This window comes from Cetorhinus maximus, chromosome 18, assembly GCF_964194155.1.
Source record: "Cetorhinus maximus chromosome 18, sCetMax3.hap1.1, whole genome shotgun sequence".
Lineage (NCBI taxonomy): Eukaryota > Metazoa > Chordata > Chondrichthyes > Lamniformes > Cetorhinidae > Cetorhinus > Cetorhinus maximus.
Genome location: NC_135896.1, coordinates 91,335,767 through 91,358,021, shown reverse-complemented (window position 1 = coordinate 91,358,021; position 22,255 = coordinate 91,335,767). Strand labels below are relative to the sequence as shown.

The 22,255-nt window shown below is 41.3% G+C and overlaps 1 protein-coding gene across 3 annotated transcripts in view; it reads left to right on the top strand.

Annotated features, from left to right (window-relative positions):
- The window catches only part of LOC144693340 (cysteine-rich motor neuron 1 protein), a 256,361-nt gene that overhangs the window by 220,306 nt on the left and 13,800 nt on the right, over positions 1-22,255 (top strand). For all 3 annotated transcript variants that reach the window (XM_078563159.1, XM_078563160.1, XM_078563161.1), the window contains 6 exons: positions 197-325; positions 4,965-5,118; positions 8,360-8,481; positions 13,649-13,867; positions 15,688-15,903; positions 19,385-19,606. In XM_078563159.1, the coding sequence (XP_078419285.1) occupies positions 197-325; positions 4,965-5,118; positions 8,360-8,481; positions 13,649-13,867; positions 15,688-15,903; positions 19,385-19,606 (1,062 nt within the window). The remainder of the gene's footprint in view (positions 1-196; positions 326-4,964; positions 5,119-8,359; positions 8,482-13,648; positions 13,868-15,687; positions 15,904-19,384; positions 19,607-22,255) is intronic.

Here is a 22,255-nt window from a genome sequence, read left to right as displayed (position 1 = left end):
GGGGAATACTTAATAAAACGCATCACCAACATCCTGCGAACAAACAGTTTGAGAAGTGCTTTGATTGGGATATCTGTCAGATAAGCTGGTGTATGTACAACATTGAAGTTGCATATATTATGATTTATGGAGCTGTACAGACCAACAGTGAATATTCATTCAGAAATTAAATCTCTTTGTTTCACTTTTCCAACAGAGCCAAGCTATGGGACAGTTAGTCCGATGCTGTGCGAGAGGCTGATCAACTGTACTTTGACAGAGAAGGATTGCCCTTATGGCTTTGTGCAAGACCAGAAGGGGTGCTTGATGTGCCAGTGCCTACCTAGTAAGTGTTCCAATCATTTCAGAATGCCAGGAAGATTTCAGTTACCAAGCACTGAAACTCTGACTCACTAAATGTAATTTTTATGTTATACCTGCTAAAGAATTATAAGCTAAAATAAAAACAAAATGCTGGAGATCTGAAATTAGAAATAGAAAGAGCTTAAAAAACTCATCAGGTCTGGCAGCATCTGTGGCAATCCAGTGTTGTCATATTGAACGCGAATCTGCTTCTTTCTCCACAGATGCTGCTAGACCTGCTGAGGTGTTTTTCCAGCATTTTCTGTTGTTTTAGAATTCAAAACTCCAGGAAAATGCAGTGGAAATTTCCTCGGCAAGTGTTTGCTGGCTCCACGCTCACATCCATCCACCTCCTCACTTTTGGTATTACCAGCAGTGACCAGGCAGTACGTCAGCCCAAATATGAACAGGTCTATTATAACTAGCCACAAATGACAGTGAGCACTTCATATATGGCATGTTTCCCATTATCACCGGTTTGGATCTTGTGTCCAGCATCAGAATTGATGGCCAAAGAGTGGATTTTTAAGGGCCAGGTCGTTTATACATCAGAAGCCTGTCAGAGCCAAACTCCACTTCTCCAGCTAAAGGCTGGGCAGCCCAGTTAAAATCACGAATGACCTTGAACCAAGAAAATGGGCTGCACCCGGGGATATTCTTCTTGGTGGGCAGCACTCTGCCCTGCCGAAGGTGCACTGAGGTTTGCCAAAAATGGAAAATCCTGGTCCTAGCCTGTTTTTGACATGATAGCAAGTGAAATGAAGCTAATGAAGGACGCTGTATTTGTTCTGCAACAGAAAAACACACCTGCCTGGAATTTCCTTGGCTTCCAATGCTCTGTTTGCCGTAATCCCTGTGGGGGTTTGGCGGAAACTCCATCTACCAAACTTCCACAGTGCTAGCAGAGAGGGATGAAACCATGAAGGAATTCCCAGTGTGATCATCCTTTGCTGGCTTTGCATCATTATTCGGACCTTTGAATAGCGATTCCTGGCCCAGGATGCTGTCGTTTTAAAAATTTCATAACTGTTTTAAGGCATTGCAGAATTCAGCAGAAATGAAATGTTAAATGAAGGTTGCAGCTCTCCATCCATGCTGCATAACCCAGAGCAGAATCTGTCCTTGCACTTTAGAATAGCCACTAGCGCAACAGCAGCACAGATGGTAAATCTTTCCTGGAAACTAACTAACAAGTCAAAATCTAGAGTTAACATAAATCCATCAAGCAGCTGGGAATCTTGACTATTAGTATAGCCTTTGCTGCCTCTTTCCAGGAAATATTACCATTATGGACACCTTTTTCTGGGTCCGCCTCCAAGTTTCCTTTTGTCTACCACCTTCTTAACTTCCTTTCTTGTTCATCCCTTATTTTCTCCTTATGCCAGAGGGGTGTAGCCATGGGGAAGGGAATTCCAAGGTTGTGAAACTAAACAGCTGCGTCTGGATGATCTCAGTTGATCAGTACCCTAGGTTGACATAGATGACCTGGCCTGTTCAATGGAATAAGTGCGGACCATCTGGATGTCCCAGCCTCATAGAGATATAGATCTAGGCCATAAGAAATGAATGGCTGCCCAAAACTGAATACTCACCCAGCCCACCTCTCAAGTTCTGGAGGTTACAGAGATCCGCCCATAGTGCCGTGGGTGCCCCTCTCCAAGAACAATCAAATGGAAAATGGAAAAGCCCTCCTGCAATCCCAAATGTGCACGGTCAGGTGCACTTTACCACCAAACCCTCAGATTATTCAATATGATTGGCAATATCCACACATACACACTATCAGCAGCTCTTGGTTGATGGCAGTTGGTAATGAGGGCACTGAAGCTAACTGAGGAATGGGGGAACATCAAGGGTAATTCCGGATTTTGGAGCAGAGGAGAGAGGGCATGCCAAAACCCGGTTATGTCATGCAAATTTCCCATAAATGTTCACATAAAAATTGAATTTTTGAGACCAATTTTTTTTTAGGTCTAAAGTCATGGGGTCGACATTTATATGGGGAATGGTTTTGAGGGGTTGATATGTTGCTTGATCTGGGCCCAAGCGAAATCTATAAAAGACAGTGGTAATGGAATAAAGTGAAAACCAACAACGGTAAAGAATTTGTATTAATTATAGAACATTTATTTATTTTATAACATTACAAACTATATAAATTTCATCCCTACTAATTATCTAACATTTATTAATTTCTTTACTGGTATTCATTTTCATTACTATTTATTCAATTACAATAAAATCGAATCATTAGCATCTCCAGGATTATACTTTGGTTCCAAAATTTTTAGGCTTTGACCCCTGAAAAACTCAGGTCCACTTTTTACACGAAGCATATGAAAAGTTGTTTTCTGAGGCTCAAGATCATGGGGTCAACGTTTACATGAGTTTGACTTTTACACAAGTATATACAGTACGTGTCTAAGAACAGGGAAAATCTTGTCATGGGTCAAACATGCCTAAACATAAATAAGCAAGTACTTGAACCTTCCAGTGCAAAAGTATGCAATGCTGTTTCATTTTTTATATTTTTAACATTCACCAATATCATTGTTTGAGAGTTATTGCACCACCTTTACACATTAAACATTACTGGCGTCGCTCACACTTTGGTGTGAACATTTCACAACATGTCTCCCAGCCGCATCTGTAATTTCCAGTGTTCTGGGCAGAACAACTGTTATTAATTTGAGTTCATAGTAGCAAAATGCTCTATGACTACATTCCAGCAGTCTGGAGATAACAGCTGGAAGAGATACAGCCCTAAGATGGAACAGGAGTTGGCTGTTTGTTCGCCATTCAGTGAACACCCAGCTTTATTTTAGTGCTCATGATGCCTCGTAGCTAGACTCATCTCTCAGGAGCAGTTTGTTCCTCATGAACATAATATTTTCAACCAGATTATTTATAACTGATTGTGTTACAGGGGTTTGAAAAATAAATCACTACTACAGAATAGCGGTGTATGTGAATAGGGAATGCTACAATTCCTGTGGTGACTAATAACTTTTGGAAAGATATTTGACTTTCCAGCAGCTGATTGGAAGGATCTCATAATTTAAGACTTTTACTATAATAAACAAACTAAAAGCAGCATTGTCTAAACACTAATTGTTAATCAGATCCATGCCGGCTGGTGAAGTTAAAACAAAGACATAGCTGCTTTCTTTGCTGGAGAGAATTTATTGACTTAGTTCATAGTCAACACTGTTCCAATACCCAGTGTCCCAGCTATCAACATTTTAGGTGTACAAATACCCATCACCTGTTTAACAATGCAATTGCAATTAAACCTTAACGTAATTGCCATTAAACCTCAACAATGTAATTAATAAGACATTGACACTAATTAGTAGGTAACTTATTTAGGTAACTTATACTCTAAACTACATTTAACTGTTAAAATGACTGAAAATCCCCCTCCGCAGTTATACTTTATTCTGTCCCTTAAGTGAGCATGTAATTCTCCAGGAACTAATCCAAAGCTATTCTCAGCTCCTATTGGCTTGCTTCCTTTTTTCCAGCTGGAAAACTTCTTATCCCTGAACTGATGTGCATAGTAAGGGACAAATTGGAGATTTTCCCCTCTTGCCAAGCTAGGTGAACTTCCAGTCTTGTATAAATCCTCAAACTTGGTGTCTCCAGTCTGAACATGAGCTCACACCCATGTTTTGCGTGGTAACAAACAGGGCCAGTATTTTTTGCGCAAAAGGTGCAGGGTAAGCTGTCCCTTGTTCTCGCGCAGAGATACCTTTTGAGAAACTCTGTACCCCAATACTACAGTTTCTTGCTATGGACTCTTTCCTTCTCCTCTCCTCCCCGTCCCCCCCCCCGTCCCAGTCCCCGTCCCCCCCAAGTCAAAGCCCATCTCATAACAACAAGAATCACATGGACCTTGTATCCAGGTAGAAATGCTCTCTGGACTCCCGAATCGATTCTACTTTGGAATTAAATAGAGTTTAATATATAACTATTTACAAAACCTGACATTCCTAACAGCTCCCCGTGATTTGGAAATTAACAGTCTATCTGCCAACAGCACAGCAGCCCTGGTCATTGTCTACAGGTGTGTGAATATCTTGCAAGTTCTTCTCAGTCAGACAAGCTGTGCCCCGCTTTAACCTTTAACAACCAAGCCACACAAGCTCGTTATTAGACAAAATTCAGAGTGGGTCACATGACTCCCCTTCATTCCTCCATTTTACCCTAAATTAGAGAGAGAGCCCCAAAACATAACAATCTTATAAACTTCATATTGGTTATAAATTGGAGTTGCAATGACGCAACTTCTTTTGTTGGAATTCAACTCAACGTCCAGTGCAGAATGGTAAGATGTGAACTTACTCTTGTGGTTTTTAGTGGGCAGACCACTCCGATTAGCTGGAGGAGTTGATCAGGGGCCAGCTGCCTGGAATTCACCCTGGTTGCTTTCACATATTATAAATAAGAGCAAAAGACAAGGAACAGCTTGATGGTTCAAGTGAAGAATGGAACGGAAATACTTAACGAGAATTGAGGAAGTAAGCCTGGCAGTGTGATCAAAGGATTTATTGTTTTATAACCTGATTAATACATTTTGCGCTTGGTTGTGGCTGATAGTAAATAACATCTTTCTGTTCCAGAGGAACCCTGTCCAGATTTGACATCGTATTGCTCTTTACATTGTTCCCATGGTTTCCTGATGGATTTGGATGAGTGCAGCATCTGTGAATGTCGACCACAGCCACACAAATGCCGAAAGCTTTCCTGCAATAAGCATTGTCCCTATGGTTACATGTAAGTACCGCAGATCAACACCAAGCAGCGTAGTGAGTCATATAGCCTTTGCTCATTGGTCAGTTAGTGGCCAAGTTATTGGACGTGTGCAGTCAAACCCTTTTAATCGAGTTCATCACCTTGTGACCCTCTTAATGAGCGAGAGCTACCGTGTTATTAAAAACAACCGCAATTCAAGTTATTGTAATTTTTGCACAATTAACTAATTTCTATCGGGTAAATAAAAGGAAGCATACTTTTTCTCTTGGTTTTTTCATGAATCATTGATGGCAGATCTAAATTATTCGCAAGTATTCCTTCAAAAGTTCCAGACATACACATCATTCACCTTCATGTAGTGGAGTTGTCAGCCCTCCAAGATCATCCTGGAGTCTCTAGAAAATAAAGATTGAACTCCAGAGCACTGGTGTGAGGAGTCTTGAAGAAAAATCATTGGGACATTTAAAACAAAATGTTTATTTTTCTTTCATTTTCTTTGCATACATTCATTTGTGAAACCTCCCAATAAATAACCATCCTCCATTTAACCACTATGCTGAAGTTCCCAGCAGATCAGACACATAGGGCAGAATTTTTCCGTCGGTGAGCTGGGGGCGGGGCCTGCTCGCTGACTCGAAAATGACGCAGGATTACATCGGGGGGAACCCCCAACATCATCCTGCCCCATTTAAATATTCAGGGAGGCGGGCGGACAGCGCGATCAGCTGTCCGCCCGCCGACCTGTCAATGGCCAATTGAGGCCATTGACAGGGTAGTTAGATCAATTAAAGGACCTGTCCGTCCAACCTTAAGGTTAGCGGGCAGGCCAGGAGCCCCGGCGGGCTTCTGAAAAAAACATGAAACCTCATCCACTGGCGGGATGAGGTTTCATGTCAGTTTTTAAAAACTTTAATAAAGTTTCTGTGATATTTATTAACATGTCCCATCTCGTGTGACATTGTCACATGAGGGGGACATGTTAATTTTTTTATTTTTCTATTTTTAAACTTTCAAAAACTGTCAGCGCTCTCCCTGAGGCAGCACTTAGTCTCAGGGAGCAGTGTGCTCTTTCGCACGCATGCACGATGCATGTTGGAGAATCCCCACCCCGCCCACACAGGAAGCGCATAGTGCTTCCCGCTGGGCGTCACGCTAGGCAGGCCTTAATTGGCCCACCCACTCAAAATGGCGGCGGGGCCCGTTTCAGCAGCGGCGATCAGCTGCCCACCCGCCCATCAAGGGCAAAATTCTGGCCACAAGATATTAACCAGTTGTTAAACTTGATTTATTTTTATAATTTAAAGAGGAAAAAAACGTCGGCTGTTATTTTACCAAGTGTGATTTGTGTGGTTTTGAAATTGTATCGTTTGTGTACCCTGTAAATAGCTCATTACACTGTTTTCCCCTTTAAATTTTTTTAAATGTCTTCATGTTGAGCACACCCAGTTTCTATGTAACAATGTCAAAACTGACCATCTTGGTGTTGGTTGCTTTTTTACAACTACGTTCCAATTTATGAAAGATTTTGATGATGAGGATGGGATTAAAGCACAAAAATATTTGCATGAAATAGCAATAGAGCTTGTGGTGAACATTATAATCCAGTTGCAAGTGAGTTAGCTGATAGGATGGCAAAGATTTTGGCTTATGCCAGCCCTGAGTTCCAAACTGTCTCCTCAGTGAATTGGATACCACATGGTCCTATTATCCGTCTGATTTAACCACTGGTTGCACAGGCATTGGCAAATATGACACATCACGCCACTCACCCCTCTACCACCATTGCCCCCACCCCCAACCCCGCTCTTCTTTGGACATGTGCAACAAATTAATAGTTACAATGGAACATTGGAGATAGGAAAAGGACTTAGTGGCTAAAATTGAGAATCGTCTGATTATATCATGAAGAGTCTGATTGCCACTCCTGAGTTGGAAACCCTGCCATGTAGAATTTTATTAAGAGGCTTATTTGAAATTTAACTTCGATGTTAAAAAGCAAATAATAAATACGTGATATAATTTTTTTCCTATATTTTCATTTTTACCATTTCTATACTGCTGTTTGAGATTGGCACCTGCGGAGAGAGCTGCAGAATTAACATTGCTGAGTTAACATTAGTGTGTCCTGTGTTACAAACCGGAAATGTTGCTGACAATGCTGACATGTTGCTGAAGCCTTTCATCCTGGCAGGACAAATGCAAGAGTGCCAAATTTCAAACGCTCACAACAATTTATACGACAGTTGTTGCGATGGTTTGAAATTTGGTATTCTTGTGTTTGTCCTGATGAGTGCAAAATGAACAGCTTTGGCAACATGTCTCTCTTTTCAGCAACATTAAAATTCTGTGCTACCAAATAGAGAATGCTTCATTCACCGGTATCCAAGTGACAAGAGGGGGTTGGCCTTTGCAGTACCCAAAATATGAACTTTTCCTCAAGTTTGCTTTATACTAGTTTCAATAACATTCCAGCTAGTTTGAAGCAAAGGTAATGTGAGCAACATACTCTGATTCTTCTTTGGAGTGCACAGATGATTTGAGCAGGCAGGCCCTTTAAATTTTCAATGGGGTTGCACACACAGGTAACTTAAAGGGGCTGGCTTGTGCACGGCCTGCGTGAGAACTTTCGGTTTGCTGCATGGCCACCCAGCTTAAAGGGAACATGAGCGTTAGGTCACCTTGTCGATGGGCTGTAACAATGCTTGAAAAAAATACAGCACGACTTCAATTCCATGACTTCACTGACCATGCATATTGATATCCAAAGGTTACATTGCACTGCTGCAAAAGCTGCTTGTACGAGTGACAGCTTGTCCGATGGCTACCCCTTGCCTCTGGGTCCCAAGGTTAGTTTGATGCCCGTGCCAGAATTTAGTCCCATGATCTAGGCTGGTAACCAGTGTAATACTGAGGGAGTGCAACATTGTCACAGATGCCATTCAGATCAGCCATTAAACCAAGGCCCTTTGTGCCAATTTAGTTGGATAGTAAAGATCTTGTGGCATTCCTCAAAGAATGCTGTGTATTCCTGGTCAACATTCCCCTTTCAACCAAAATGGCAGAAATCATTTCCCTGATCTTTGTGGGATTTTGCTGATTGCAAACTTCATAAGTGTAATGATTGAATGCGAAATGTTTTGAGATGTTTTGAGATATGATGATGCTGCCTTTCTTTCTGTATAGCAGGACCACCAAAATTTATAGAATGAGGTCAGTCTCACTCGACATTTGCTAATATAATTTTTTTTTAAATTATGTTTAGGAGAAACAAACATGGTTGTGAGATGTGCCGCTGCGTAAAGTGCCCGCCATTTACCTGTGAGAAATATTGCCCGGAAGGATATGAACAAAATAAGAAAGGGTGCTCCGTGTGCCACTGCAAAGGTACCAGAACGTTAACTAATTTCAGGAATTATTTTGCCAAAATTTGGAAACAAATTATTACATCAGGGATGTCAATGATGCATCAAATCCTAGCATTGTTATTTGCATTGGGGTAAGGAGCATTAAAAAAAAAATGAATAATATTTATACATATGTTACATCTGTCAACAGTACAGCTATGGAAATGTCCCCTGTTTAATGCATCTCATGATTTGTAAGCTCAGGAATAACAAAGGCAGGGAATTCTTTTGTCTTACAATTTGCATTTGATGTATTTAGTATGAGGCACTTCTTGCCCCTCTTAGTGATTTTTTTTATTGCTAATTCAGTTTGCTCCTGCCCATCCCAGCTTGTAGGAAAATGTACCATGTCTTACGAAGGTGAGGCATGCATACTACAGAGGTGCCGATTTATTGCCTCCATGGCAAGAATCTGAACTTTTTCACCTCTCCCTGGAGAAGCTTGGAGAGAATTTGGTCACTCAGGCTTCACGGTTAAACTTGGAGTGTCTGCATTGATGATACGTCAAGTTGGTATCTTTGGTGCCACAGAGGAGCATTGAGTGGCACTGATGAGAGCTGCCGTAGATTGCCCTCAGGGACTCTCAGGGGACTATGTACGAAGCAGTGTTATACAACTGGAACTTCCCTGGAAGGGAAAGACAGACTCGATCGCTGGCTTGAGCTGAATTATCCACCCTTAGCTAGGTCAACATGAAGGGCTCCACATCTGACCCCAAGACTCGAGGGCTGCTCTGTAAAGAATTGCACAGTTGAATGCAGCTACTGAGCAATCTACGAAAGATTCATTTGGAGTTAGTGCCGGTCAACATCCTTTCCTTCGCTGACTTTCAGTCAGGCAAAGACAAGCCAGGAATTTTCAATATCAGTTACGCACTGTGTGAAGATGAAATAAAGTAAAATATCAAGTGCCCCCTAACTAGATAATTAACTTTGTAAATGTCCTCCTTGCGTATCCATCTCCTTTACACACTTGTTTATTTTAATACATTTTAAAATAACTAGCTGCCATAGATCCCAGCTACAGTGTGTAGCAGAGTGGAAGAGCCAGTTAAACTGATCACACATAACAGGTACATAAACATATTTGAACAGAGACCAAATTAAACCGAGTATTTGAAATCCATTTTTTTTTACATATCAAAAATCTTTGGAAAATTGAGTGTTATGTGCAAGGGCCTTAAAAATATATAAATAAATAACCAACTTATGTCATATTTGCCTTTTTGATTGCGGTCAGTGACCCAAAAATTGTTCGAACAAATGAAACGACCCACTGACATTTCCCTTAAGTGAGGAGATGGTGGGGTTTTGGACAATTATCTATTTCAAATTCGATTCGGATTGACCAATTAAGTACAGACCCAGACTTATGACTGAAAAAAAAATCTATTGTGCCAGATTTTACTGTAAAAATAATGCTGAGGCTAATGGCACTCACGTATTTATGCGCAATTCAGACAAAAACAACAGGCATGCGTAGATGTGAGTTAAACGTGAAAATCTAGAAGCTGCTGTCTGAATGCGTTTCTCCTCCATGAGCTATGCAAAAATGGCATTTCACTGTTTAGCTTCCTGTTCAAATGTATTGAAGGAGCATGAAGTTCTTGTGCTGGTGTCATCGGTACGAGCTAAACTTGCCACAAGATTTTAGGGCTTGTCCATTTCAATGTTTAATTGTGTGATCGGTCTTCGTGAATGATAAACAACCTCTCTGGCACTGAAAATTGACTTTCACTGTGTTCAGATTTTGGTGATTAGAGTTTTTTTAAACTTAAATTTTAAAAAATGATTTTTACTTTATCTTTGTCTTTTTTTCTCTCTCTCTCTCTCTCAATCAAATCTTTCTTTCCACATCTTTGTTTTGCTTCGTGTACCTGATTTGATGTTAGATTCACTATCCTAAATTACACTCCCTGGTTCAGAGCTTGCACTGTTCATTAATGAAAGTTCAAGCTGATTGGTCAAGAAGATGCATATTTGCTTGTCCTGTTCAAGCAGGTCCCAGTCGCCCTGGATTCTCTATAATACAGAAACCCCCAATGCAAAATGTCCTGGGATTTGCCCTTGCCCATTTAATTTCTAATAAACAGTGGACACTATAACCATTCACCAGCAGCAGTGAATATTAGCCCAGTATTTCACTTGGGAGTTATCTGTCAGAATCCAATGTTTGAGCAATATTCTCTGAAAGTTCTGTTGCAGGGTAGCTAGGAGGGGAAATCCTGTTGGCTATGACCCCCTCTTATTAACCCAGCCAGCGAAGGCATGAATGTCTTTTCCTGGCCCAGGACTTGATTTTAACTTGAATCTGCAGGAGTAAAACACAATGATAGGTCTGCCCAGTTCAGTTCAGCACTTCCCTTTATGTTAATACATTCTGCATGTTTTAATTATAATCATATACAGTATGTATTAATAGAAACACGCAAGTATCTTCCTTTGGAGAATCTTTCAAACATCCCTGTCAATAAACAAACCTTTTCTCTAATAGAATCTATGCTTAGAATTCAACTAACTGTATTTTATGGGGATCTGATGTACTCAGTACTTGTTTGCCCTCATTCAGGCAAGTCCCCCTTGGCAATAGTCTTGAGCAGTAACATTGCAGAACTGGTCATTGTGGACTTGGGCAGGCATCATGCCACTTTATTTGAGGCAGCTTGCCAGTCAGACCACAGGCACGTGCCAAGGTTCTGGCATCACGTCGATGCTACAGGCTGCGCACTGCCAGGCATCCTGCCAAATTTGAACAGGCATCCCACCACCATTAAAGCAGGCTTGCTGCCAAACCTTTTTTGTGGCTTTTATGCTTCATGCTGGTGAGTGAGTAACTTTGGCCCATGATAATAAGGAAGGATAACTTTTATACAATCTATGGTGTCGGACCTGAAGAGGGAACTATGGTCGTGTTTTATCAATTGATGGTTTCTTCCATGCCACTCTAAATTGTAATAAACCACTGAAGCAATTAGTGATTGTAGACAAACCCTTCTCCCACAACAAAAGGTAGTAATACCTCTTTAAGGGACCTAATACAGCTCTTGGGAATCTAATGATGCTCAGGCCCCCATCTTGGTGTGCTGAGGTTAAAACATATAATTTTTTTCATTTAATTTTTTATTCTGGGTGAGCAAAAGTGATGTGTTTCTTTCCCTTTTGGGACCACCCTAGGAAAAAGGTACCACTTCCCTTTGACATCACGCTCAAGCGAAGGAAATCTCAATGTGGGTTATCGTGGATATACTTGCCGTATTGTACCAGTCTTCTCTCTCTTGCTTTCATGCAGTTTTATTATCTTATTCCCATTCTCCTCTTCCTAGTTTTCCTTTCTCTGCTTCTCCCTTCTTTGCCATCTTTTTTCTCTGATTTCTAGTCATTGCTTTTATTTGTTGTGATTTGTTCCTGTGTTGAGCGAACGAAGGCCTTTGGTTTAAACGTATAAGTAACCATTACCAGCTTAGTTATTGTGTATTACACATTATGTGCATATTGCATACTATAGGACAAAAATCAACTGTAACTACAACTGAGGGATGGCTTAACTTTTCTCATAATCATAATTGTTTCAGAGCTATTTTCCAAAATAAATTTAAGTATGTACAGACATATTGCAGTATAATCTTAATTTGAAGTTGCACAATTTGAATTATCTGTTCTAAGCGCCCTTTATATTCTCTTTTTTTTTTCAAGCAAAAGCAAATTTATATTAGCAGAAGTAGACAGTGTATGGAACCTTCATTTTAGAAATCTCCTCTCATACAAAAAATTATGGTTGTGATTACTTATAATTTTAAAGTTACCTATGTGCAATTATATTTCTAAAACATAGCTCTCGCAGTTATCATGGAAAATATCTGTAATCAATTGGCTTTTTCTACTGCAGCCTACAGTCTGTTATTGAGTTATTCAAATGCACAACAACAATGTATAAGAGCAAAACGAGCAAAAACTCATAACTGAAATAAATGTTGATCAAGCTGACTTTCTTTCTGTCTCTGTGTCTGTGTGTTTGTCTTTGTTTTTCTGTGTTTCATCCACCAGGGTGAGGGTGGGAGGAGTATTTCGTGCTGTTTGTTTTAGAGCAAGATTGACTCTGACTCTGATTTACATTCAGGTGGACATTTTATTAATGAGGTGTCTGGGTAGTGATAGGAGCCATTTACCCAAGTGGAAATATGGATTACAATAAAGTGACCCAAAAAGTTGTTCTGATGGTACAAGGTATAACAAAAATGCTGTAATCTGTTTTCCACTAGGTAACTCCAGTTACCTGTTTCACTATTATAAGTTTCAGCATGCCATCTAATGATTCCTCGATATAACAGAATAAAGTTACCTTGCTTTTTAGTTTGCAACTTTGCAGCGTTTTATGCCCACCATTTCAGAGTGTGGCTTGATATGTCTTTTTAATTGACCATTGATTGTAAGTTTTCCTTCCTTTAATTTCTTCTCCCCAACCCACCTCCTCAGCACACTTTACTAATGAGACAAGCATCCTATTCCCAGACCGGTGATCACCCACCTCGCAGTGGGCAGAAGTAACTCAGGCTGACACATCCTCTTATTTCCCTCTTCAGTACAAAACGTGCCCTTCCGCCGTTTAACACACTCATTCGTTACCTTAGAGATCAGGAAATCATAACTGTCGCGAAATCACAGATGTAAATCCACATCCTAGCACTCTATAATGTTGTGCATCTGTACAATGGCAACATGGGAGGTCTTGTGGCGCAGTGGGTAGCGTCCCTACCTCTGAGCCAGAAGCTCCGGGTTTGAGTCTCACTGCAGTACTTGATGACCAAGGGAGGTGTGTTCGTAACATAGCCAAACAGGTTGAACTTCTGAGATTGGAGCTGATAGGTATTGATTGAATAAGGTAGTTGTATTCTGCATCTAATTATTGCTATAACTGGGTCAACTTGGTACCAGGTGATAAAATTAAGAATGCTAATCCCTCACGCTAATATCCTATATTGGCAGGTATTGCTAAAGTAGATTGAGAAGATGGTGCAGATTGATGTTTTTAGAATCTGAATGAAGAAATATTAACAGCTAACGCGATTTACGTTCAAATCAACCTCGGTGAACTTAGCGTTGAGTGTGATAAAATTTTGTTACATTGCCACGCTTCGTTACTTTTGCAGAGAAGGATGTGCTTCTGAGCACGACTGCTGCCCCACCTCAAATCAGTTTTTGCCTGACTGCCAATGGACGTCGCTACGAGGAAGGCCAAGGCTGGCATGATGGATGCCGGGACTGTTACTGCTATGGTGGAAGGGAAATGTGTGTGCTAATTACATGCCCTGTTCCAAACTGTCTCAGCCCATTGGTCAGACCTGGGCACTGCTGCCCTACCTGTCAAGGTGAGTTACAGCTTCATCGGACTTGGTTAAAACAGTAATTATTCCATATAATGAGTATTTTAATGAGTACGGTATGGCCTTTCTAAGCTTAAAAGCTAAGAGCACACTACTGTTTTTAAAACAAATAATTATAGGGTAAATTTTTATGGGTTGCATTCCAAATGGAACAAGCAATATACCCTTAGAGGGGTATGAATCAGTCAATCACCCGCCTCCCCCAACACTTTAGTACTTTGACAAACCTTCCAAACCCTCAAACTCTACTGCCTTGAAGGACAAGGGCAGAGATAGATGGGAACACCACCATCTGCAAGTTCCCCTCCAAGCCACTCACCATCCTGACTTGGAAATATATCACCGTTTCTTCACTGTCACTGGGTCAAAATCCCGAAATTCCCTCCCTAACAGCACAATGGATGTACCTACACCACATGGACTGTAGCAGTTCAAGAAGGCGGCTCATCACCACCTTCTCAAGGACAATTAGGGATGGGCAATAATTGCTGGCCTAGCCAATGATACCCCCAGCCCATGAAAGAATAAAGAAAAAAGTTATTTCCAGGTTTGCTCAGTCTGCTTATCTTCCTGTTCATATCTGTGTCTGCTGCGTGTCATCCTCCTTAACCTCTCTGTAACTGTGATTAGGAGCAACCACTTGGCCCTGCTCCAGCTCTGTGGCACCTCTCTTCTGCAATTGCACTCTGACCTGTTGCAATGTGACCAGCACATCCACAATGCCTTATCCTGTTGTGGCCGCATAGTCACCTGCAGAATGCCTCAATCTTCCCATTATATTTCATCATTTCCATGCACCTCGCAAAAATAGGGACATCTTCTGAATGCATTGAGAGACCGCTCTTTCCTTACAAACAACCCAACATAAGGTCATTGAGAACACCACTGCCAGAATCTTAATATTTACTGTGTCCTGCTCATCAATTGCGTCTGTACTCGAGCTTCCTTGGCTCTGATTTTCAACTACACCGGTCTCCAAATAATCATTCTTATTGAAACCCCTTTGTGACTTTTGTATCTTTGCTTTGGAACCTCCTCCAGCTTCATGGCCCAGCTCACACATTCTGATCCTCCAACCCAGCCAACAGTACCTGCTTTCTGTTCACTGCATTCATCTATAGCCCCTGACTCTGTACTGCTTTTCTCACACCACTTTGCCTTGGTACATCTTTTCCCATCTTGAAAATCTTCCTCAAATCCTACCTCTTTAACCAGGCCTTCAGTCACCTTTGCTGACCCTTCTCCTACTTATCTGGATGTCTAGCTGCCCCTTTACAAAATGTCTTGGGACATGGAAGAAATAAATTGCATTTATATATAGCGCTTTTTACAACCGCTTGACATTCCAAAGTGCTTTTCAACCAATGATGTATATTTGAAGCATAGTCACTGTTGTAATGTGGAAAACATGGCACCCAATAAGCTTCCAGAGAAAGCAACGTATGATAATGAGATAATGGTATCAGTTGTGAGATTAATATTGGCCAGGACACGGCAGAGAACGTCACCGATTTATTTTCTGAAATAGTGCAATAGGATTTTTTTTTTAAGTAATCTCAAGGAGCAAAACAAACCTCGGTTTGACATCTCGTCCGAAAGATGGCCTCTCTGATGGTGCCTCACTACTACATTGAAGTAAATTACACTAGATTTTGTGCTCAACTCTCTGGAGTGGGGCGTGAACCTACAACCTTCTAACTCGGGAGCGCAAGAGTGCTGCCACCGAGCTACAGCTGCCATCATTAAAGGTGCGAGTTGTTTGCGATAATTTCTCCACTACGAAACTTCTCCTCTTGTTTCCACAGATGAGGCGGGCAGTGGACAGCCCGATACCATTGACCTCACTGTATGTCAAGCTCCAGGAGGAGAGTACTATATAGAGGGTGAGACTTGGAACCTTGACACTTGCACACAATGTACATGTCACAGTGGACGTGTGCTCTGTGACACGGAGGTGTGCCCACCTCTCCTGTGCCAAACACCAATCAAAGAATCAGGGGCTTGCTGTCTGACTTGTCCAGGTACGTGACTGGGGAGAAGAGCTACTTTAGGATATAAATATTGGACAATGGGGTAATCTTATTAGAAAATTCTGAAATAACTACTGCTAAAGCTATCAAGGGAAATTTTTTGCATTAATCCCTATATAAAGGCTCCATTATGTGTATTATTTTTATTGGTATATTTAAATCTCTTCACAATTTACATTTTGATGAACTATTTTAATTGTGGAATCCAGAAGCATAGGTTTAGGTGCAGGGGAGAAAGTGCTGTCTGTTATTCTATGTAAACATGCAGCATTTCCTTGTGCTTTTAATTGTAAAACACAATAACCTGTGGAATGAAACAGTCACAAAGAATGATCTATTTAGAACACCATCTGTAACCATTTTGCCACAAATAAGCTCATTTTAAAGCACATGAAAGGATCCCTGTGATTGCAGAGATGCTGCTTTTCAAAAAAAAAATAATCTGAACGAGTTTCGTTGCTGAACAACAGTGCTTTCATGAAAACAGGTGTGCCTTTTTGGAAATGCATTGCAGCTGTTGCTTCAAATTAAACTGTACTGTTGTTATGTCCACTGATGACCATGAAACCATTGTCAATTGTCGTAAAAACCCATCTGGTTCACTAATGTCCTTTAGGGAGGGAAATCTGCTGCCCTTACCTGGTCTGGCCTACACATGACTCCAGACCCCACAGCAATGTGGTTGACTCTTAACTGCCCTCTGAACAAGGGCTATTAGGGATGGGCAATAAATGCTGGCCTAGCCAGCAACGCCCACAGCCTATGAATGATTAAAAGCTTCTGGTGAACTCCCATTGTTAGTAAAATTATCTTGAGCTATTTTATTCTCTCCAATGCGTTGTGCTTTAGAATATTTTTTAACATATTTCGGGTTTTTTAACCCTAATTCTGGCCCTGTGTATTAGGAACGCAGAAACAGGACTAGGCCATTTAGACCCTCGAGCCTGATCTATTTAATGAAATAGTAGATGATTTATGACCTTTGCCCCATATCCTTTCGTACCTTTTGTTAACATTTTAAATCGGGAGAGTGATAGACTAACAATGGAACTAGCATCAATTGCCAACTGTGAGTGAGAGTTTCAAACTTTTACCACCTTTTGAACGGAGAAGTGTTTCCTTTTCTAATATCATTTTTAAAAGACCTGGCTCTAATTTTTAGTCTTGGTCTCTTAGACCTAGAGCCCCCAATGAGCAGAAATAGTTTCTCTCTCTCTGCCCTGTCTGTTCCCCTTAATAAGTTGAAAACTGTAATCAAATTATCACTTAACCTTCTAAATTCCAGGAAAACACTAGTTTATGTAATCTCTCCTCTTAAGTCCAGATATAATTTTGCTAAATCTTCCTCCAGTATATCCTTCATAAATTCTGGTGTCCAGATTTGCTCATGGTGGCCCAGATCTAGTTTGACCAGTGGCTTTGTACAGCTGTACCCTAAATTCTACTTCCTTGTATTCTAGTCTTCTAGATACAAAGGCCATCATTCCACCAGCCTTTGATTATTCTCTGTATGTGTTCATTGTGGGAGAATTTTCCCCCTGTCGGCGGGCCAATCGGGAGCGGGCGTGGAGCCGATCACCACCCGCGATCAGCTGCACGCCGCCAATTTACGTGGGCGGGCCAATTAAGGCCTGCCCAGCGTGACGTGCACCCGGAAGCACTTGGCGCTACCTGTGCGGGCGGGGGGAGGAGGGAGAGTCGGGCACGGATCAGCCTCAGGGAGATTAAGTTCAGTCATAAAGATGGGAAAAATAAAGTAATAAAATTATTCAGACGTGTCCCCTCATGTCACATGAGCTGGGACATGTTTATGAATTTTCAAAAAACATTTTATTAATTTAATAAGCCCTTCATGAAACCTCATCCTGCCCGTGGATGAGGTTCAATGAAAAATGCGAAGGCCGCCTGGGCTCTTCGCCTGCCCGTCAACCTTAAGGTTGGACAGGCAGCCCTGACAATCACTTTAATTAGTTCATTAATGGCCTTAACAGACCTTTGACAGTTCGGCAGGCATGCAGCCAACTCCGGTGTGCGCCCGCCGAACTGAAGACCGGAATGACACACGGTAACGTTGGGACACCATGACTTTAATGATCTAGGTACGTGGATCCCCAGGTCTCTTTTGGGCCTCCACCATTTGTAGCCTCTCACAATTTAAGAAATACTCTGCTCTATCCTTTTCAAGTCAAAATGGATGACCTCACATTTTCTTGCATTGAAATCCATTTGCTACAGCTTTGCCCATTGGCTTAATCCAATTTTACATTCCACCCAAGGATTTAGTATTCTGAAGCTTTTTGAGTTGCAGTGAAATATAATCTCATTCATATAACAACATAATCTTGCAGAGGGTTTCTGAAACCCTGTTGTGGCATTGGATGATTACGATTTACATATCAAATCAAAAGAAAAGAAGTTGATTTGATATATTTGGTCCGGAAAAGAGAGATTCACCACTGCTCAGTTAAACTGTTGTAAACCCTTGTCCAGAGAGTTTTCAATTATAGGTTGCCAAATATTCATATGATATCTGAAAAACAGGTAGTGTTAGAGGCAAGAAGGACACTTCTCAGAAAAATATATCCAAAATCACAAAAATTTTAATTAAACAACCCTCTACAGAGACATGTATAAAAGTGTAATTTATGACCAAGTAATCTAATTTTGTTTGTAAAATTTGCTACTTTAATATAAAATATCAGATGTGGTCTGTAACAGACAATTTCTACAAATCAGTGTGCGTTTTGTTGACTAAAGAGACATAGGTTTCCAAGTATCTGCCCATGGGGAAAAGGTTTCCCCACTGTCTGTGGTACTGAGGAGAGTTAACTCCAGGATTTTGGAAACAAATACATGGATAATGTGTTGTACTTATATTTCAAAAAAAATATGTGGAATTAATTATTCACCAAGAAATTTGCACAACAAAGTTTTGTAGTAAATGGGTAACGCAATGCTGATGCATTTATTGAAATAATGTTGAAAGTCCATTGGGAAGTCTTCCAAAGCTTGGAGGACTTAGTATGGTTGAATTGGAGCCGGGATGAATGCTTAACTGGCAATGCCATTTGTCACGCTGCAAGTTAAGTGCAGCACATAGAATTTGCCACCTTGTTTCTGCTAGTTTCATACTGAATTTATGAAGCCTGTGATTTACTTAGCAGTTGCTCTATTGTCTAATCTCATCATCACATAATCAATTCCATTTGGTTTTAGGCTTGACAGCACTAGATATATTTTATATATTTGCACAGGTTCAATTTATATTTCCACAGACATTCAGAAAGCATTCGACCATGGAGCAAGTATTAGCTTGACTTTACATCATTAGTTTTTTGCGAACTTCATGCACCTCCTGTGTCTGATTATTTGGCGTTAGCCTAACCAGGACACCTGACTGTCTGTGTTTTATCAATGAATATGCTCTGGGTGCCTGAGTCCTGATGTACATTTCTTAACATTTCCATAACAGAAGATCAGCTGAAAGCCCTATTGCCTACCAATAGCAGTGAGTCTGGGTATTGCATGTCCAGTGATGGGGATATCCTGTTAGTCGGAGAGTCTTGGAAGCCAAATGCCTGCACAAGTTGTATATGCGGTGACGGTGCCATTCAGTGTTTCTCTCAGACCTGTCCAGCTGCTTTATGCAGACTACCAGTTCTACGAAAAGGGCAATGTTGCCCATATTGCTTGGGTGAGTAAATAATTGTTTCTATGCCATGAAAAGTTACCCCTCAAATTGGAAAAATGCTTTAGTGGATTAAAAAATAATTATTAATATGGAATGTCAGGCTACAGAGAACATATTTATCCACTTACAAATATCTGTGCTGCTGATCAATGTGGTGCAGTCATGTGTTTAACCCTGGTGGTTACCTTTGGCCCGGAATTTCACTCCTGAGTCGGATGCGCAGAATCGGGACGTTTCTCAGCTCCGCAAGCACGACATGGGGAAAAGGTTTTCGTTCGGGTGGGGGGGGGGATGGGAATGGGGGTGGGGAAGGGGGTCTGTTGGGCGATGGTGTACGAGCTGCATTAGAAGTCAGGCCCGCAGCCTGGCCAGAAGGATGTCGTGTGCGTTGGCACTTTGTTTGAATTATTTTTTAAAATAAACAAAACAAAAAAACCAGCCCTCACCCCTCACTTCCCATGTCCCATCCATGGCTCTTCATGTCCCCCATGCCCCTCTATCCACCCCCCCATGGACCCTCAAAATCCCCGTGTCAACCCAAGCCCCAACATCTCCATGACCCTTTATAGCCTCAATGACAACTTAGTGCCAACTCATGCCGACCCATGACCCCCCCACCCACCGCCCTTTGCCCTTACCCCCTCCATGACAACTCACCTAGTATCCAACATGGAGAAACCTCAGGAGCCATGTTGACATAGAATAAAGTTGTGTGTCTATTAATGACATCACATTTTTTTTAAAAACACTCGCGTATTTTTAAAAAGCATTCAATACATTATAATTCCTTCAGCCAACCCCTTATGAAAACAAACATTCTATGTTCTATATTCTATTCTATAATCAATTGGAGCTGTCAATCAAGCACCTCACTTAACAGGAAGCCGCCTGTGATAATGTTAGGTTGTAATATCAGTCATGTAGCACAAAACCATCAACAGACAGAGTGAGATATCAAGCTTTGATTTTTTTTTTAAACTCCACACTTTTTAAAATAAAAATTCAAGCAGAGCTAAATCCCTTGACAGCTTTGACAGTTCCAGTGATTTTATGCAATTTTTACACGCAATCATGTCTACCTTCAATAAACCCAAAGGGTGCCTTACCTCACCCAAAGGTGTCCCCAGACCATATCCAAAGGGGTAATTTACCGCTCCAAATGAATCCACAAGGTTCAGACCAAGCTCCTACCAGGTTTAATCTGCACACTTTGGATTTGAAACACGTACTTCACCAAAATCTCACGAATAGAGACAGCTGCCAACTTATATAAGCAGCTGCCTCCAGGAACCACGGATGTGCAGTTTATAACCCCCCCCCCACCCCCCATTACGAAAATGGCGGAGGCCGGATTCAGGGGCGGGACTTCCAGATTCAGGCCTCTGCCAGCATTTTCACGCAGATGAAGAGTCAGTGTGGAAGTTCAGGCCTTAATGTCCAGTAGTTAATGTAATGAGTCCAGTCATTTAAACAAAGCCTAAAAACAGGATGCATCTTTAAAGCCTCTAAATGACGCTCAATTAGGTGGTTCATGCATGAACCCCTTAATGAAAATAATTCAAAATGTTATGCTAACTTAGGACCTTGCTGCTACATTTTGCAGTGTGCCCAAGAAAAGTGGTTTTGAAACATTACTGTTAATAAGATCGTAAAACATAGGAGCAGAAATTAGGCCAATCGGCCCATCGAGTCTGCTCCGCCATTCAATCATGGCTGATAAGTTTCTCAACCCCATTCTCCCACCTTCTCCCTGTAACCTTTGATCCCCTTACCAATCAAGAACCTATCTATCTCGGTCTTAAATACACTCAATGACCTGGCCTCCACAGCCTTCCGTGGCAATGAATTCCATTGATTCACCACTCTCTGGCTAAAGAAGTTTCTCCTCATCTCTGTTCTAAAAGGTCTTCCCTTTACTCTGAGGCTGTGCCCTCGGGTCCTAGTCTCTCCTACTAATGGAAACACCTTCCCCAAGTCCACTCTATCCAGGCCCTACAGTATTCTGTAAGTTTCAATCAGATCCCCCCTCATCCTTCTAAACTCCATCGAGTATAGACCCAGAGTCCTCAAACGTTCCTGATATGTTAAGCCTTTCATTCCTGGGATCATTCTCGTGAACCTCCTCTGGACCCTCTCCAGGGCCAGCACATCCTTCCTGAGATACAGGGCCCAAAATTGCTCACAATTCTAAATGTGGTCTGACCAGAACCTTATAAAGCCTCAGCAGCACATTCCTGCTTTTATATTCTAGTCCTCTCGAAATAAATGCCAACATTGCATTTGCCTTCCTAACTACCAACTCAACCTGCAAGTTAACCTTAAGAGAATCCTGGACTAGGACTCCCAAGTCCCTTTGCACTCCAGATTTCTGAATTCTCTCCCCATTTAGAAAATAGTCCATGCCTCTATTCTTCCTACCAAAGTGCATGACCTCACACTTGCCCACGTTGTATTCCATCTGCCACTTCTTTGCCCATTCTCCTAACCTGTCCAAATCCTTCTGCAGCCTCCCCGCTTCCTCAATACTAACTTTCCCTCCACCTATCTTTGTATCATCTACAAACTTAGCCAGCAAACTAATGTTAGACAACTTTTAGAAACGGACAGATTAAGAGAAATCTTTAAATCATCAGATGCCCCATATTAAGAAGG